Raw genomic sequence first — 20,045 nt, forward strand, 5'->3', positions numbered from 1 at the left:
ATCCTCCGCCTCAACCGGAGGCCGGTAGCCTCCCGCTGGGTAGGGAGCTCCTCCCAACCTTGCGCCCCCGCCCACCGCCCCTGCCACTCCCAACCTTGCACACCCGGCCGACCTCGCCCGCTGATGTCACCGTTGCTCCAGCCCCACTCCCCGCGGCCGGCCGAAGTTGGAAAAAGGGGAGAGAAAGAGAAATAGATAAGGGAGAGAGAGAGGGAGGAGGAAGAAGGGGAAGGGAAAGCGGAGAGATGATGACATGTGGGGTCCACAAATATTTTTTTTTGTGTAAATGACAATGAGTCCCACGTATATTTGTTAATTCTAGTGCCACATAAACGTCATGTCAATGCCATGTAGGATAAAGATCAGGTCAACACCGTCGCGTATGCGTCATGTCAGCGAAACCGCCCTCCAAAACCACCAAGAAATTTAAATTGCACCGGTTTAAATAGTTGGGGGTCGAGATATCCGGTACTGTGGTTCAGGATACGCATCAAATTCGGTCACTAGTTAAAAGAGTCAAAATGAACTTATTCCTAGACCAGGCTGTAGTCTCGTCTCGGTTTGCCAATTAAGATTGTCTTCTTCACGGCCTGTTGCGAAGGTGATCGGGAAATTTTCTCGTCTCTGCTCATTTATTTATTCTTTACATTTATTTTTAGAGAAGGATATTTTTTATTCAGTCTTTACATCAAATCGGATATATGCAACGTTTTTAAATTAGGAAGTTAGTCCCCTAAATAATTCAATCTGAAATTTGCTTCTATGAATATTTGAATTAAGAACCTTGTAGTGCTACTCAAGTCACTACAATTACTTACTTGACTATGTGCCCTTTCGCGTCTCTGCTTATTTATGCACGACTGCATAAATGCAGAATGTTTTATGGTTCCTATTTTAATTCAGAAATTTAGTTTCTACGTAATCCTCCTAAGATCTGACCATTTCAATGTCCATGGTTTCTTCTAGTCTGCAATGAAAAATGCCCAGAGGTATTTTGGTTAGCTCTACAAGGTGGTGAGCTAGCCTGTCTAAGTTCGAAGTCTCACCCCTTATATTTATTTGATATTACGTCCTTCCCTAATTGGTACCAACCGTTGTGTGAGAGATTCTACGGTTTTCTGAAAAGTGAAAACTAGTCACCTTAGATTATGCTGCTCTTCCTCGTCTTTTCTGTTGCGCGTGAAACAAGATAAGCTATAAGTAAAAATAATATAGGATTAATTATTATGAATTTGAAAAAAATATATTTTTTTACGAAAACTTTCATACAAACAGGTTTTACATGGGACGTAATAGTTTGAAAAACATGATCATGGATAAAGAGGAAGTAATCATTTGGAATCCAGAACGCAGCTTTGTGTAATTGCGTGCTCCACTGCTCCGAAGTAAGTGGGCAGATGCATCAGCTTTGGGGCTGTTAGGCAGATTGGCATTGGAATGAAATGTAACATTCGAACTAATTTCAACCTCCCACATTATTTGATGACAAGGATGATAAGGAGATTCCCCGGAGAGATAAAACCTGAAAAAACAGCCAAGCAACGTCAGATCATCAAACAATTTGAAAAAAAAAAATCATCCTCGTCCCTGTGTAAAGTAGGAAAAAAAAACTTTGGTGATTTGGTCTGAATATTGCAAGTTGTGGTAGGTGACACCGTGACAGCGGTTGAATTTGTGGAAGACCTTGTGCCTACTGTTCTTTGGTCCAATCTGATATCCCAGTACTGTCTGCGTTGGAGCAATGAGAACTTATTACGGTGCTGTAGATGTTGTCCCAGTAAAGCAGGACCAGGAGTTTGGTCAGGTCATATCATATCACATCTCATATGCATACATTTGCGCACGGTCCTTGTGCTGCAGCTCTCGCCTACCCCCGTGGCAACTCGTCCTGGAGGGTTTTCATTGTGTCAAGTGTCAACACGACAGGGCATTGAAAGGAAAAAAAGTTTACCAGCGTCCTTTGCGACCTTGACTGATTTTCCCTAGCAAAGTGGCTATTGAGACAGAAGATAGGCCAGATTCATGTGCAAGCAATGAAGAAACGTCCTTGTGGCCGTGTCACCACACTATCACCACAATCCTTAGCAGGCTCGCATGCAGACGCAGGGCTACAGCTACATTATCATCAGGTTACACTTGCACCTACTATTTTTTTAACGAACACGTAAAATAATAATACGTGAATAGTGTATTAGAAGAAAAGAGTATTTATTTACACAATGCAAATCAGTCAGACCGATTTATAGCAGAAAAGAGAGAAAAACAAAGGATAAAGGAAGAGACTTAGGGAAGAGAGAAAAACCAAAGATAAAGGAAGAGACTAATCATATCGTCTAGAAATACTATTAATAGAGAATCTAGAGAATGATATTATATGGAGTAGATATCATGGCTATACCATTTCAAAGATATAGTAATACCGTTCTTTAGTTCTCTCTATTTCAAAAAAAAACAAATCTAAATTTATCTTTAGAGTTTGATTCTTTTTGAGACAGAGAGAAATCTAACAAAAAACTGTTTGCTCAAAACCATCGTCGAGCAAAGGCAGGAGCAGAATGTGGATTTTTAAAATAATTTTTAAGCATTTTTAACTTTTAAAATAAACTCATCAATAATTTATTTTCAAAACCTGGTTTAGCGGCTAGCCGGCGGTGCGTGCCCGCTTGGCGTCGCTGTTACTCCAACGCCGACGCATGACGGCGTGACTGCGTGAGCATTCGCTGCGTTCCATGCCGCGCAGGGGCGGTTTGCGAGTTGGCCCAAAGAAGGGCCGGGAAAATGTGGAAGTTGAGCGCAGCATGTCAGTTGGGCCGGCAATTACGTAGGCTCGGCGGTTGGGACTGGAAGACGCGGGCCGTGTCCAAATACAGCCCGGTAGTGTGTAGTGGACATACCTCTCTACACCATACGGACTTACGGAGTATGCATTGACGGCGATTCATGGCGTCGGACGCGAGAACAACTACAGTGTATAGGGGAGATTACCAACGAGAAAGTTTGCCTCCAATCCGAAACCGAAAGTTCGTTTCAGCTCCTGTTATGATCCATCTACACCTTATGTAGGAGTAAAATCTAAACAGAGGTACTCGTACTGCTCCACTTGCAACTGAGAGGAAACGAACTAGTAACCGTCAAAGCTAGCTGGGCCAATCGACACGTTCGAGGTCCACAATTCAAGCTCGCGGGGGCAAAAAAATAAAACCCAGATAAGGTATCAGGGAGTAATAATAACGATGAGAAACCAAAGAGAAGAAAAACAAAAGCTATAGGCAGAGATGGGGAAAGAGAGATAGGGAGAGGGGAGTACACTTTCCAACCTTTTTTATGTTGCACGCATCTACTCCTACTCCTATGGACCATGGCACCGTTAGAGAGAGAGAGAAATCCAAGGCAGGCACCCACCACGGCAACCCATAACTATACTGGTAGTAGCACGGCCGCACGGGCAAGAGGACGAGACCGAGAGCGCACAAGGCTTTCTTCTCTCCATCTTCGCTGTTCCACAGTCCACACCCACGCACACAAGCAAGCGGCCTCATCTGTTTTATTGTTTTTCTTGATCCCCTTCCCTCCATATCTCTCTCGCGCCGATCGAGAGGGGGGCGGGCGGCGGGCGGCGGCGCGCGGCGGGAGCATGCGCGAGTAGGTTGGTAGATGAGGGCGGCACCCTTCAGTGCCGACGGGAACGGGGCGGCGGAGCTCGCGGGGAGCATAGCGGCGCTGCTTTGGCCGGAGGACAAGGGCGGCGGCGGCGGGGGCGGCGGGGGGTCGTTGCTGGTGGAGCCGAGGTCGGTGCTGGACTGCAGGGGGAGCCCGAGCCCGCCCAACTCCACATCGACGCTGTCTTCGTCCCATGGTAGCGGCGCGGCGGATTCTATATCTACCGGCGTGGCGGCGGTTTCGGAGAGCAGCGCAGCCGCCGCCGAAGCCACCAGATGGGCGGCCCCCGGCGAACACGGCGGCGGCGGTGGCGGTGAGCTGCCGCCCATACCGGGGGCCCTGGATGTGGGCTTCGTCGCGGAGGAGAGCTGGGACGCCATGCTCGGCGACGCCGCGGCGGCGGCAGGCCAGGAGCAGACATTTTTGAACTGGATCATGGCTGCCCCCGGCGACATGGAACCCCAGGCGCCGGGGCTCTCGCAGCAGCAGCTCCTCGCCAATGCCGCCGGGTTCGGGTTCCCGCTGCAGCATCACCCCGGTGGCGTCTCCTCGCCAGCCGCCCTCGCCTCCGACCTGTCGTCCTCCGGCGGGAGGTCGCTCACAAGCAGCAGCGGCAGCAATAGCAAGGCCACCTCCGCTTTCGGCCTCCTGTCGCCCGAAGCGGCGCTCCAGCCGCCGCCGGCGACTACTGCGCCTTTCCACAACGGCGCTGACATGAAGCCCCCTCTCCTTGGCTTGCCATCACCCACACTACTCCTCAACCAGCATCAGCCGACGCCGGCCTCCACCTTGTTCATGCCGTTCCCCTCCTTCTCCGACCATCAACAACAGCCACTGCTCCAGCCACCGCCGAAGCGCCACCACTCCGTGCCCGACAATCTCTTCCTCCTCCACAACCAGCCCCAGCCACCGCCGCCGGCGCCCGCGCAATGCCTCCCGTTTCCAACGCTACATAGCGCGGTACCCTTCCAGCTCCAGCCTTCGATGCAGCATCCGCGCAACGCGATGAAGTCAACCGCGGCGGCGGCGGCGGCGCAGCAGCAACACCTCCTGGACGAGCTTGCAGCGGCGGCGAAGGCAACCGAAGTCGGCAACTCCATAGGCGCGCGAGAGATATTGGCGCGGCTCAATCAGCAGCTTCCCCCAATTGGGAAGCCTTTCCTCCGCTCCGCCTCCTACCTAAAGGACGCCCTCCTCCTCGCGCTCGCCGACGGCCACCACGCCGCCACCCGTCTCACGTCTCCGCTCGACGTCGCCCTGAAGCTCACCGCTTACAAATCCTTCTCCGACCTCTCCCCCGTGCTCCAGTTTGCCAACTTCACGGTAACTCAGGCGCTTCTGGATGAGATCGCCAGCACAACCGCGTCTTGTATCCGCGTCATTGATTTCGACCTCGGTGTCGGCGGCCAGTGGGCTTCGTTCTTGCAGGAGCTTGCTCACCGCTGTGGCTCTGGCGGTGTGTCCTTGCCGATGTTGAAGCTCACAGCCTTCGTCTCAGCCGCCTCCCACCACCCGCTTGAGCTGCATCTTACTCAGGATAACCTCTCACAGTTTGCTGCTGATCTTGGTATTCCATTTGAGTTCAATGCTATTAATCTCGACGCATTTGATCCTATGGAACTCATTGCTCCTACAGCTGATGAGGTTGTTGCAGTAAGCCTCCCAGTTGGTTGCTCAGCACGCACTCCACTCCCAGCTATGCTTCAGTTGGTGAAACAGCTTGCTCCTAAGATTGTGGTTGCTATTGACTATGGCAGTGATCGGAGCGACCTCCCATTTTCCCAACACTTCTTGAATTGCTTACAGTCTTGTCTATGTCTTCTTGAATCACTTGATGCTGCTGGCACTGATGCGGATGCTGTCAGTAAGATCGAGAGGTTTCTGATTCAGCCCAGAGTGGAGGATGCAGTTCTTGGGCGGCGTAGAGCTGACAAAGCGATCGCTTGGCGGACAGTGCTAACATCAGCAGGGTTTGCACCTCAACCACTCAGCAACCTTGCGGAGGCACAGGCTGACTGCCTCTTGAAGCGGGTGCAGGTCCGAGGCTTCCATGTGGAGAAGCGTGGAGCAGGCCTTGCACTCTATTGGCAGCGTGGCGAGCTTGTATCCGTCTCAGCATGGCGATGCTGATCACACCTGCCTCGACCATCATGATTCCTACACCATTTGCAGGCATGTTTAACTCCAGTAATATGAATTTTGTCTTGCAATTTAAACATTGCAAAGAAATTATTATCATGGTTGTTGCACACTCTGTTGTTTATTAGGTAGGCCTAATGGATTTGGCAATCTTGGTATGAGTGTCTCTGTAGTGTGTGACCAGTGGCTATGGCCTCTAGGGTCTTACCACTATGTTGTTGCTCTCCGCTCAATTGGCCACTTCATGTTCTTGGAAACATTTCGTTGTGAATAGATAAGATAATTTGGCATGTTGAATGTCCTTATGACAAGCATTAGTGTGTATACGGTGCTGTTTTTAGTTCTTTTGGTGATGTTTGGTAGATTAGTTGTTGATTCACTCAGCCTCTGATATCTACACGCACGAGGCATTGCATAGCTTAGCCTGTCATTTTAATAGTAGGAGGGGCTAGGCTGTCATAATATCCAAACGGAGTGCATTATCAAATTGCTTGATCCAATGATTGCTAATTTGATGTATGGATCTGTCTAAACTCAAATATGCATTACACTTACATGCTGGAATAACCATAACTGAATATTACAATAGCAAATTTTATTGTTTTACACAAATAATATAGCTTGGGATATTATTGATTATTGTCACACTAGACGATTTTGCTGAAAAAAAGGTATATGCCATGATTTTGAAACAAAATGCACGCCGGTGTAAAGGTTTTCTGTTTAGTGGAAACAAAGAATGGTTAGGGTGTCCAGGGATGGGTGCAATGGTTAGTTTGTTCTGCTAAACATCTGAGGTTTGCAGCATTAGCAATTCCTGTGTACAATAGACCAAATTGGAAAATTCCTGTGTACATCTGAGGTATGCAACATTAGTAATATATAGCATGATGAATTAATTTGTTTTAAGTTCTAATCAGTGAAGTGTATGTTTGAATGGTTTATACTACTGAAAATAAAAGGAGGGCATGGATGATAAGTAGTTGTGACAAGAAGAGGTGAATCGGATAGAATCAGATTTTATTTTGGTCCTTTTATACTTGCTAGCTTTTGTTGAAGATTCAAGAATAGTTGCCTGCAATTGGAGGACAAGGAATCGATGTATACACTGATTCTACGGCGGAGATTATGTTATACTTTTCCTCGCAAAAAAAAAAGATTATGTTATACTTTTATGTTTTTAAGGCCTATACTCACTAATACTTCATAGACTTCATATTCCTCAGAGTTTGCAAATGCAGACGATGCACATATTTGTGTTCTGCTAATTGTATATAGGGATTTGTATTTTGGTCTTGAATAGCTCAAAATTGGCGATTTTTGTGATTCATCTGTGCTTTTGCCAGTGTAGTTTGAAATTCCTGGCTGTTTCTTTTTGTTCATCCGAAACCTTGGAGATAAAAACGGCCATCTGGATTATCTCTATAGTTTGCTTTTGAAAAAATATAGCTCTAAACATGTCCTCACAGTCACACTAGAGAGCAGCAGAATTGCACAGCAGCTCAGACTTTTCATTCAGCTACCATTACTACACAGCTCAGACTAATGTCGAAAGCAACGTGCGAATTTCCTTGGTTGCATATGGTTACTGTATTCTGCTTTTGCTCAGAACACAAATCTATTAGTACTACTACAGTATTTAGTACTCTTCCTGTCCTACTAGAGTACTAATCTCTCCGTCCCACGATATAAGTAATTTGTTTTTGTTTGCCACGTTTGACTACTCGTCTTATTTAAATTTTTTTTGCAAATATAAAAAGCGAAAAGTTGTACTTAAAATACGGTAGATAATAAAGTAAGTCACAAATAAAATAAATAATAATTCTAATTTTTTTTAAATAAGACGAGTGGTCAAACGTTGCAAGTAAAAACTCAAAATTCCTTATATTATGGGACGGAGGGAATAGTACATAGTAGTAAAGTGTTTTTGCCTTGTCATCGATTACCCAAATTTCATCATCGCTGCGTGTAGGCACAGCTGGTAATCACCTTTAAAATTGCTCGTCACCCGCGCAATAGAGACTTGATGTTGTTTGCTCTCATCCGTTTCATATGCACCAAATGTACTTCTGACCCATCTCATGTGCTATGCATGCCCCACTCGTGCTGTTTCCTTATTAATCGTGCTCGTTCAGCTGTAGTGTCTGCTATACTATTTGCAAATCTACAGACCTGACTTGTGGACCATTTGGGACAGTGGCACCGCAACCGAACATCGGAGATCGAGTGGCTGATGCACGGCCACCGGTCGCCCGTCGACCACCCCCACCACCCATTGCGTGTGGTCCCTCAGTGTTCATCCATATCCATGCTTTTCATTTGCAACGTAAGTACAGAGGCCAGTTGTTGATTAGTAAAATTGATCAATGGTGGACAGACACAGTACAACGGTCCTTTATTTCCAGGGCTTATTTAATCCCTTGACCTCTCACTTGGCCTGTGTCCCCCTCCAGCGTGCTGCAAAGCCCTATTTGGGCATTCTTTGCCTTCATGATCTCCTGTCCCTTGATTGGCCCCTTTCTGCTTAGAAAAAAAAAAGGGAACGCTTTGAGCGCCAGCTTAAACAACTCAGAAGCCGGTTGTTTCTCTTGAAGCTTGCAAACAAATCTTGGATTTGAAAAAGTGTTACAGGTGTGATGGCCTGATGGATGAGTTAGTTCCATGTCTGCTTACGAATTTCTTTAAGCTACGACACTAAACAAACTGCATGAGAACGTGCTATCCGATCATGAGACTGACAGCTCCCTTTTCTTAAGCGATCGACGCAAGCGATGGCAAGTCTCTCGTGTAGCCCGTACTGTATTTGTTTATGCTGCCATGTACCTTTCCCTGCCAATGCTTTTGCACCTTGTTTGCATGTGTACTACTAGTACTGCATTTGCATCAACGGATCAACCTCTCCTCGCTGCCCTGCTGGCTGCTGCAGCCTGCAGGACACCAAAGCTGGGGTCCGTAGGGGTTAAAGTTGCCTTCCTATTGCTGCTGACTTTTCTTAAGCCAGGGGGTTATGTACTGACCAACACTTGTGCTTATTCTTTTAAAGCTCTCGCTCTGCACAACTGGCCTGATGCTGATATGAGGGGGTGCACCGGAGGTAAGTAACCGGACAAGCTGTCCGTCCTCCTCTGAACGCGAGTCAGCAGCAGGAGCAGCAAACAACAGCAGCAGCACAAGAGGTTGATGGTAACAGTTCGACAAGTGCTTTTGAAATCGCTTGTTTACCTCTCTGAACAAAACGTAGGAGTAAGCTATCAGGTCAATGTAGTGCCTATTAACCTCCCTAAACATATCAGGTCAATGTAGTGCCTATTAACCTCCCTAAACATCGTAATGTCTTTTCTTTCACAACAAACTATTCAATTTCCGCGAGAGGCACGAAAAATTCTCGCTTCCGGAGCGGCACCAGGCACCAAAAACGGGATTGCACGATCAGAGTAACAGATGCAGTGTTGTAATGACCGTCAGATTCATCAACCAACGCGCTTCCGCTACACCCGGGGATCGGCCACACGGCGCAGCATGCGACGCCGAGTCGTGCACCACACCACACTCGGGGTCTCGGGCGCCTCCCCTCCCCGGCCCCCGCAATGTGTGGGGGTCCAAACTCCAAACCCAAAGCGTGACAGGGACCACCACATCTGCGCGCCACTGTTGCGCACGCACAGGCACAGGCACAGCGCGGCTTCACCTCGCCTCACCTGTCACCTCCCACCGCTTCAATGCAACTCGTCTCGACTCATCGTCGGTCATCGCCGATCAATCCACCCGTCAACCCCGGCAAATGTGCCGTGTGCCGTCCTCTCGCCCGGTGAAACAGTGAAATTGCCGGGCGCGGTGCAGCTGTGCGGGGGGAGGTGCAGGGGGAGGTGCAGGGGACCGTGGCTTTTCGGGGGGAAAGGAGGGAGGCCGGCGCTGCGCGGCAGTTCGGATGGACGGGGCCAAGGACCGCACGAAACGAGTAAACGACCCAATTCCGAACATGATTTGCGCGCTTGTCATCTTGTTCCGGCGGTTGGATTGGGATGGGTTGGTCATCCGGTCTTGCGCCTGTTCTCTCGGCTCAATCATACTCAAGTTCAATTCCAAGTGGCCTTTTGCACTCGATGGCTGCATGCAGCGTGACACAGAGTAGCGTAGATGCAGGTCAGGACAGGTAGCCCGGTTGGAGAGCCGCTCTGCGTGCGTGCGTGCATGGCAGCAGTAGGGACGCGAGCTCTGCGGGCGCACGGGACGGTTAGTCTAAACTCTCGAACATATTATGATCGCTCCGGCTATGGCAGGGACCTGCTGGTCACTGTAGAATCTTGTTCCTCGATCCTCATGCAGTCATGTACTCCGTCCGTATAAAAAAACAAATCTTGATTTCCGTGTCCAACGTTTAACCGTCCGTCTTATTTGAAAAAATTATAAAAAAAATTAAAAAGACAAGTCACTTATAAAATATTAATCATATTTTATCATCTAACAACAATGAAAATATAAATTATAAAAAAAATTCATATAAAACGGATAGTTAAAGTTGGATACAGTGTTTGTCTTTTTTTTTGAGACGGAGGGAGTAGTCGTGAGCTCAACCATGGATGATTGGATACAATATGCTGATGCTCGAACAGAACTTTACTCCATCTCATATGTTGTTTTTGCTTGCAGCACAGGGTAGCTTTCTGCCTTGCTGGTACTTGCTGGCGTGTACATTGTGCCCAGTGCCCCTTTCCTGGGCTGTCGGCAATGCACACGTTTTAGGAGATGAGTGACTCGGTGGAGAAATGATCTATTACTAGCAGGCATTGTGCGATACTAGATTTTCTCTGTATCCGTCGTGCCGATTTATGGTGTGCGTGTCCAGTACATACAGGGACAGATCCCAGAATGGGATTAAAGAGAAGACTCATTTTCTTCTCCCACATTCAACCTCCATATTGTTCCATCTTCCCCTCTCCTTTCTCTTTCCTTCTCTCCTTCTATCAAAAGTGATCAGTGGGATAGGGGGACTTGAGTTCCCTCAACACCTACGCTAGATCCACCCCCTCAGTAGGATAAGGGGACTTGAGTTCCCCCAGCATCCACGCTAGATCCACCTCCTTGAGGCCATGTTTAGTTTCCCTCTATTCCCAACTTTCCATCATATCATATCACATTAAAAACTTTCCTACACATATAAATTTTTAACTTTTTTTAAGCTCTTAACTTTCTTTAAACTTTTAACTTTTTTCAGGAACTAAGCACACCCTGAGTACATGATGTGCATGATGTTGAGTGATGGATCGCTGAGAGGAAGACAATGCATACGGGCTAGATTGACGCTGGAATGGTTGAAGCTGAGAACTATAGGTTCCTAGCTTCTACTCTCTTCTTTTTTATACACACATTTTCCGAATTGGTAAACGGTATTTTTTAAGAAAAAACTTTTATAGCAATGGAGAAAAGAGTTTTTTTTGTCGTTCTCAACTGAAATACTACGTGCGTGCTTTTGGCATTTTGGTCATATATTCGATCTACATAGAGGAAAAATGTGATAATAAACTGAAAGATACTCCCTCCGTTTCACAATGTAAGTCATTCTAGCATTTCCCACATTTATATTAAGAGGTCTGCTATACAATGGGATCCCGTTGCAACGGGATAATTTCAATGACTCTTTCCTAATACTTGTACCTTGGTTACCGGGCTGGTACCTGGTACCTTGGGTAGTGACTAGTACTTGATACCTGATACCCTAGTACCGACAAGTACAAGTACCTAGTACCCTAGTACCGGCTAATACCCGGTACCTGGTACCTTGGTTACTGGGCTAGTACCTGGTACCTGGTACCTTGGGTAGCGACTGGTACCTAGTACCTAGTACCCTGGTACTGGCAGGTACCAGTACCTGGTACCCTAGTACCGGCTAATACATGGTACCTGGTACACTGGGCTAGTACCTGGTACCTGTACCCTGGTATCGGTAGGTACCAGTACCTGGTACCCTGGTACCGGCTAATACTTGACACCTGGTACCCTAGGTATCGAGCTGGTATCTAGATATCAAACCTTGGTACATGATACCAGCGTGATACCCCAAGAGAGAGGAGGAGGAGCAGTTGCGGAGTCGGGGAGGTCGAGCAGCGGGACGAGCTCGTCGCCTGGGGGCGGCGGCGGAGGATGAGAAGGCGACAGATCTGGTGCCTACCTTGTACCATGCCTCCACAGCCTCCTCAACCGGCTGTGGACGACGACGTGCTCGGCGCACCCCTGCCGCCGGCCATGAAGGTCTTCATCACCGATGCTGTAGCAGATCCACTTGTTGCCGGCCATGGAGGATGCCGCCGCAACCGCACCCCGTTCCGGCTCCACCGCGCCCCGCTCCCGCCGCCGAGCTCCTCGCCATCGCCACCTTCCCCGCGGCGGCGGCCGCCGGCTCCGGCGAGCGGTGGGTGACGGCGACGGGGAGGGCTGCAGTGCCGCCTGATTTGGGGGAGGAGAGTGAGGTAGGAGGAGGTGACGGGGAGGGCTGCAGTGTCGTGTGATTTGGGGGAGGAGAGTGAGGTAGGAGGAGGGGATCCGGATGATTTGGGGGAAGAGGAGTGAGGTAGGAGGAGGGGATCCCGTCTCCACGGGATGCCGTGGTGTAGGTTTTCTGTTATATTAATGTTAATGAATCTAAACATATATATCTATCTAGATTTATTAACATCAATATGAATGTGGAAAATGTTAGAATGACTTACATTGTGAAATGGAGGAAGTATCTAAGATGGTCAGCGGGATCATGTATGCACTATGCAATACAACATTCTTCTTCTAACACCGGTTGATATTACTGGTTCATATATATCTACTGTTGATATAATTCCATATACTCCCTCCGTCCCTGTCGAGGAGTGATCCTCTCTAGCGGGAAATCGTGAGATCCCCTTTTTGTGAGTTCGGCTGGGGGAAAGAGCTCGCCTCCAGAGATCGTGTATCCGCCCTGAATGCTACTAAGTCACATATGGGTGACGAGATTATACAGGTTCGGGATGCTATGGAGCGTAATACCCTACTCCTGTGTGTGGGACTAAGGTTGAGTGTTACAAGGGCTCCTAAACTCTGGAGAGGGCTCTCGCTCTTCTTTTCCTAGAGTCCAGGCTTGCTGAGAGTCGTCCCTTTTCTCGGTGGGCAAGGTCCTCCTTTTATAGCTCAAGGGGATACCACATGCACCGCCTCTACCTAACTTTTCATGGGAGGGGGACCCACTTCACCTTGTCCGGGCCACGATCCGTGCCTTCGCCCGGAAGCTAAGCAGCAGCCCGTCCTTGAGCGCGACCCAGCGCCGCCCCCCGCCTGACACGGGGGACAACCCTGTCATCCCCTTATAAATGGGTGAAGACTTGTGGTGGTCCTCCTCTCGTGGAGGGAGCTCCGAATGACGCTCCGATGGGACGGGTCATACCTATCTCCACTCCGCCGGATACAGAGGCGACGTGGGGGCACGGCCGCTTGTCCAATCGGTCTTGACCGGCGATGGGCCGGTCACAGACTTGGTCAGTCCTGACTAACGTGCGTCAGTCGGGCGGCACCGCACGTCTGCCCCTACCGCATTAAATGCGGTGAGGGGCAGTTGGGGCGCCTCGCATTGATAGCGGTTTAGCCTGGGTCCCCTCTCCGCTCGCTCCCCCTGCCACATGCAGTTGGGCGAGGCCTCGGGGCAAGGCAGCACGAGGGCCCGAGGGGCATGACATGGCACCCCGAGCCCCCCCCCCCCCCCCCCGCCGCTTCTGCGATTTGCAAGGTGCGGGGGTAGGGCCAGGATGTAGGGCCACGTGGCTGGATGGGAAGGTAAATTCCCCTCACTTTGCATACCCCCAGGCCCATATCTCCGACAGTCCCTAAATATTTGACGCCATTGACTTTTTTTAAACATGTTTGACTGTTCGTCTTATTAAAAAATTTAGGTAATTATTAATTCTTTTCCTATCATTTGATTCATTATTAAATATATTTTTATGTATACATATAGTTTTACATATTTCACAAAAGTTTTTGAATAAGACGAACAGTCAAACATGTTTAAAAAAGTCAATGACGTAAAATATTTAGGGACGGAGGGAGTATCTTTTTTTTCACAAAATTTTATATATCTTGTGAACGGTGCTATACTTTTGAAATCCATAACCAAATATCTCTTCTATTTTACTATGGGTAGCGTATAAATGCTGACTGAATCTATGCGGTTTAACACTAATTAATAATAAGACAGAGTTAGGGTTTGTCACATCACTTTATATTTATTTTTTATTTGTTAAACAAACTTATGGTTGTGTATCTTATAGCAGAAGATAAAGATGTGAATTATTTTTCATTATCTAAAAAATATTATCTTGGACTTTCATTTCTTAAGTGATACAATAATAACACAAGCTCTCTCAATGGAAAAACAAAAAGTACAGTTAAAGGGATAGAGCTAAAAAAAAAAGGGCAAGATGCATGTATGTACTATATAGTTGAAGTGGTATATATTATGAGTGATTTACTGTTTTTAGGAGGTAATACGAGGTATCAGAAATTTTCTGGTGTAATTTTATAATTCTCAGTACTGGTGCATCCCTATAACAATAAAATTTCCCGTAATATGGTCCATATATGCATGCATACGGGATTATAGAGATCAGGCATGAAGCTACTACACATGTATATGTATCTCTCTTCGAGCCTAAGCTACGTATCTCCTAGCTAGGAGAACAGGATTCCGAATAAGACTAAAGTTACACTGAACAATGCTGATCGATCGATCCACTGGACACGATCATCATGATGAGCAGACATTCACCGGCCAGTACATCCTTTTTCCTGATCAATCGGTGAGAAAAGGAGGAAAAGGAGGAAGAAAAAGAATAAAGGAAACGTGATCATGGGCTACAATATTGTACTGCAGGTCTCAGATATTTGCATATAGCAGTGTTGTAGTACTGTGTTTAGTGTGTAGTGATGCACACATGAATATGCTTTTGGAGGTGGCAAGCGCTAGCGTGCGGCAGTCAACAAGCCGAGCTCGAGCGAGTTTGGTTACGTAGGTTTGAGCTTGATATGAACTTGAGCTAAGCTCGAGCCGAGCCTGGATACTGATCGAGCTTGGGAGTGAGCTCGAGTTCGAGCTCGATCGAGCTTCGAACCTACTCGAGCTTGACAGCTTGATTTGTTGAAACTCTAAAGAACTTACACTCTTGTATAAGAGATATTAATGTAAATTATCAGTAGTCAAAATTAATGGGTGCTACTTGTCTTGAATGAAACCTCTGCAGCTTTTCTCATGAATTCATGGCTTTGAAACGTTGCAATTAACAAAAGCTAGCCACTATATCTAATAGAAATAGTAGTACTATTACTAGCAGCCGAATAATTGCTTTATTGAGAAGCATTGATGAGGTCTTGAGACTTGAACAAGTCAAGCACGGTGACAAGTATACATTGACCCATCAAAAATATCTTTCTACATGTAATACATCTTATGCTAATCAAGCCATGCCGAGCTATTCGAGCTCGAGCTTGCGACTTGCGAGCCTCAGCCTAGGCTTGAGCTTGGCTTGTCTAGTATTCGAGCCGAGCTTGAATCAAACCTGTAACGAATCAAGCTGGAGCAGCTTGCGAGCTCCGAGCTTTTTTGACAGCCCTAGTATATATACACAACTACACACACTCCCGGTCCTGAAGATATTGGGCCTGGGCCTGTTTTCTGGTCCGCGACGGTGGCACAACTGGCACCAGCAGTACCACGCGCACGCAGCGCAGCCGCCTCCGTCGCATCAGGCTTGTCGAACTAGCCCATTAGCTAATATTATTAGGCCACTGTATAAGTATATTTTAGTAAAAGCAATTTTACAGTATTTGAAGAGATAAGGTAAGATGCAATATTTTTTAATGTAAAATTTGTTAACTTTCAATATCTTAAGTACCATGGCGTATGAGAAGCATGGCGAAGGATCCTCTCCTCTCATTTACTCCTCTTGGTATCTCTTAATGGCTGTTGGAATAAAATCCAACAAGCATGGCAATAACTCTCCCTCTATGGGAGGGAACTAGCTTGAACATATGGAGAACCAAATGAGATAAGTTGAGGAGTGGATGAGAGTGAGATAGCAGTGAAGATGGAGATAAATGAATGGAATTGAACGAGATCGCCATCTTTGCCCTTTAAGAATCCTTTTAATTTATATGGAATGGGAAATTACAATACTATCTTTCCTTTTAACACAGGAGTAGCATTCCAGGTGTGGGGTCTATTCCCCAACAATGACCGTGAAATTTCTTACAATAATGTGTGTGAATTTCATCACTCATATATGCATGCTTGCAGCTTGAGGATTGCTGCATCAATGACGAGTGCCACAAATAAAACAGCAGAGAAAATTAGCATGTTACGCTGAACGTAATCTATATGCATCACATAGGCCACAAATAAATGGGCCTTAGAATATGAGGGCTAAAGACTAGTGCATGTCTCTGTGGGCAACAAAGATTTGCTAACCAGCTTGCATCTCCGTTCTAAAAGCGTTTTGGACTTGCTTTCAGAGGCAAGTGCTAAAACCCCAATGTCATACATGTGTTTCGTTGTATGTGGAAGTTCACAAGCAAAAGAGGCTAAGTGATGTTGACAAAAGAATGGGAAGAAAAGGATCGAAAAATAAAAGTAGAATGAACTTGGAATGGTCGACCTTGGATTAGATAAGCAGGGGAAAAGCCTACCTGGTGCCAAAAGGAAATTAAAGAAAGGGGAAAACTTTGCATGGGTTGTAATCACACATAGTACTTTTGAGATGCTTCTCTGAAAACGAACTACACCCTGTTCTGCGTTGTTTTTTCCCCAGCTTTTCAAACTTCAGAAACCATACAAGGTACTTCCTCCGTCCCATAATATTTGTCTTTCTAGGATTCAAAAGTTATCTTAAAATAGTTGTCACTTTAGAGTACTATTTATCACATCAACCACTTTCAATTCAAATTTCTTCCCATTCTACCCCTAACCACCATCTTATATCCAACCATACATTATTTTTAAGGGGTATTATAGTATTTTTCTCCTGACCTTAATATACATGCTTAATATACATGCTAAATAACCTGGAACGACAAGTTTGATGAGACGGAGGAAGTAGAAACAAAACAGATCACACAATCAGTACATCATTGTACGTGATCAACGGCCGCACATAATGTACTAAGTACAAATCCATGAATTGAATCTAAGGAATTATTTTATGATTAGACAGCCACGATGCAATCGATCGGATGCAAGCACAATCTATCTAGCTCAGCTAAAATAATTTCTTCGCGTGATTGTGCGCGTACAACCGACGCTTCCTCTTCTTTTTTTTTCAGAAAATCTTTCACGTAGCACAATCCAAAAAGAATGCACTGATGCTCATCGGAAAGATATATATAATAACGTGCAGGAGAGCGAGGAGGGGGGGGGGGGGGGGGGCAGTGCAACCTCCCTATCTGTCACTCTGCACTTGTATGAAACATAGCGCGCCGGGCGCCTCTCTCGATCAACTCCTGTCACACTCGCCTCATGTGGTCCTCTTGCAATCAGTTGTTTATTTGTAGCCAAGTGCAGCAGTATTGACTAGAAATTAGCGCAGGTAGAAAAGCTAGTAGGAGAATTTTGTATCAGTGAGATGTATAAACTAAAGGATGCCCCGTACGTTGCTGCGGGACTTGATTAACATTAATTTGTTAGATAGTAGGTACAATCATTAATTTGTTAGATAGGAGGTACAACCTCAAGAAGAAACAAATATGTTTCTTGGAGAAATTCTTTTTAGCAGCCCTATCTAAAATTTGTAGATAATTTAGGTAGCAAATTCTTTTTAGCAGCCCTATCCAGAATTTGTAGATAATTTAGGTAGCACATATCAACTGAAGGTCCTATCCAAAATTTGTAGATAATTTATATAGCACATATCAACTGAATGGGCGTTCAGCCATAAAGCGCTGGATACATGTAGATGTGTGTGGAGATCACAGTAGAAAAAATCGGACCGGACCGGCGGTTCAACTCAACTGAAGGGGCGTTCAGCCATAAAGCGCTGGATACATGTAGATGTGTGTGGAGATCACAGGGACCGGACCGGCGGTTCAACTCAACCGAAGGGGCGTTCATCCATAAAGCGCTGGATACATGTAGATGTGTGTGGAGATTACAGTAGAAAAAACCGGACCGGACCGGCGGTTCAACCGGAAAAAACCTAAACTAGGGACCTCGCCGGTTCGGTGTGTTTCAAGGACTGTTCGTGCAGTTGACCCGGTGTGAACCGACGGTTTTCAGGAAAAACCTCTGAAGCGGGGACTCCTAAAACCGGCCGGCTCAAACGAGCTGGGCCACCGGACAGCATCTTCCCTAATGGGAAGCCCAAGTCCTAAGGCCCAGTTTTATTTTATTGTTCAAAAATCGGGTGAAGCATGGGGATCGAACCCAGGATTGTTGGATGGAGCGTTAAGTTCCCCACCACTACACCACACTGACCATTGTGGTGTGCAATAAACAATAAATTTTAACACCGCGGTTGGACCGGTGAACCGAGGCCTCACCAGTTCGACGTCCGGTCCGAGTTTTTATACTATGGTGCAGATGGGTCAATATATTCATGTGGGCTACATTTGACACTGAGAAGGCGAAGAGACTCACTCGGTGACTAATGGGTTGGGCTCTATGTTGTATTCCATCCAACGTCTGAAAAGCGATCTAATGCATTCATCCAATGGTTAACAATTTGATGATGACGGGACTTGATTAACATCAATTTGTTAGATAGTAGGTACAATCATCAATTTGTTAGATAGGAGCTACAACCTCAAGAAGAAACAAATATGTTTCTTGGAGAAATTCTTTTTAGCTGCCCTATCCAAAATTTGTAGATAATTTAGGTAGCAAATTCTTTTTAGCAGCCCTATCCAGAATTTGTAGATAATTTAGGTAGCACATATCAACTGAAGGTCCTATCCAAAATTTGTAGATAATTTATATAGCACATATCAACTGAAGGGGCGTTCAGCCATAAAGCACTGGATACATGTAGATGTGTGTGGAGATCACAGTAGAAAAAATCGGACCGGACCGGCGGTTCAACTCAACTGAAGGGGCGTTCAGCCATAAAGCGCTGGATACATGTAGATGTGTGTGGAGATCACAGGGACCGGACCGGCGGTTCAACTCAACTAAAGGGGCGTTCAGCCATAAAGCGTTGGATACATGTAGATGTGTGTGGAGATCACAGTAGAAAAAACCAGACCGGACCGGCGGTTCAACCGGAAAAAACCTAAACTAGGGACCTCGCCGGTTCGGTGTGTTTCAAGGACTGTTCATGCAGTTGACCCAGTGTGAACCGACTGAACCGGACGGTTTTCAGGAAAAACCACTGAAGCGGGGACTCCTAAAACCGGCTGGCCCAGTTTTCAGGAAAAACCACTAAAGCGGGGACTCCTAAAACCGACCGGCTCATACGAGCTGGGCCACCGTACAGCATCTTCCTTAATGGGAAGCCCAAGTCCTAAGGCCCAGTTTTATTTTATTGTTCAAAAATCGGGTGAAGCATGGGAATCGAACCCAGGTTTGCTAGATGGAGCGTTAAGTTCCCCACCACTACACCACACTGACCATTGTGGTGTGCAATAAACAATAAATTTTAACACCGCGGTTGAACCGGTGAACCGAGGCCTCACCAATTCGACGTCCGGTCCGAGTTTTTATACTATGGTGCAGATGGGTCAATATATTCATGTGGGCTACATTTGACACTGAGAAGGCGAAGAGACTGACTCGGTGACTAATGGGTTGGGCTCTATGCTGTATTCCATCCAACGTCTGAAAAGCGATCTAATGCATTCATCCAACGGTTAACAATTTGATGATGATGTGGAAGCACGAGGTTTGAGCTTTTGGCCTTAACTTTATAGAAAGAATGGATAACACATCTTAGTGTCGATTTCACCGCGTACACGCATAAAGAAGATATCTGCTATATATATACACACACATACACACACAGACACAAGTAAAATATACTGTTATAGTAGAGCGAGGCTCCAAGAAACTAACGTACTGAAAATAAGCGTTTAGTATATACTGCATAAATAATAAACGAGTCAACCTTGGCCTAACGTTTATAATGTAATGGCAAATTATTCAATTAAGCACTATCTCTACTTCACAGAAGCAGCTTTCATGCATGGCGCTTTTGCTTGCGATGGCTACTACTGTTGTTCTGCTTGTGCCACAATCAACCGGTCCG

The 20,045-nt window shown here is 46.4% G+C and overlaps 1 protein-coding gene across 1 annotated transcript; it reads left to right on the forward strand.

The window, feature by feature from the left end:
* The first annotated feature begins 3,447 nt into the window (after window positions 1-3,447).
* LOC4336617 (scarecrow-like protein 27) lies at window positions 3,448-6,089 on the forward strand. Its single transcript, XM_015781657.3, has one exon. It carries the CDS (start codon window positions 3,655-3,657, stop codon window positions 5,788-5,790), a length of 2,136 nt encoding a protein of 711 aa, XP_015637143.1. The 5' UTR covers window positions 3,448-3,654; the 3' UTR covers window positions 5,791-6,089.
* The last annotated feature ends 13,956 nt before the right edge of the window (window positions 6,090-20,045 follow it).

This window comes from Oryza sativa, chromosome 4, assembly GCF_034140825.1.
Source record: "Oryza sativa Japonica Group chromosome 4, ASM3414082v1".
NCBI lineage: Eukaryota > Viridiplantae > Streptophyta > Magnoliopsida > Poales > Poaceae > Oryza > Oryza sativa.

Coding starts and splice junctions, on each gene's coding strand:
- LOC4336617 (XM_015781657.3), top strand. CDS start 3,655: ATGAGGGCGGCACCCTTCAGTGCCGACGGGAACGGGGCGGCGGAGCTC.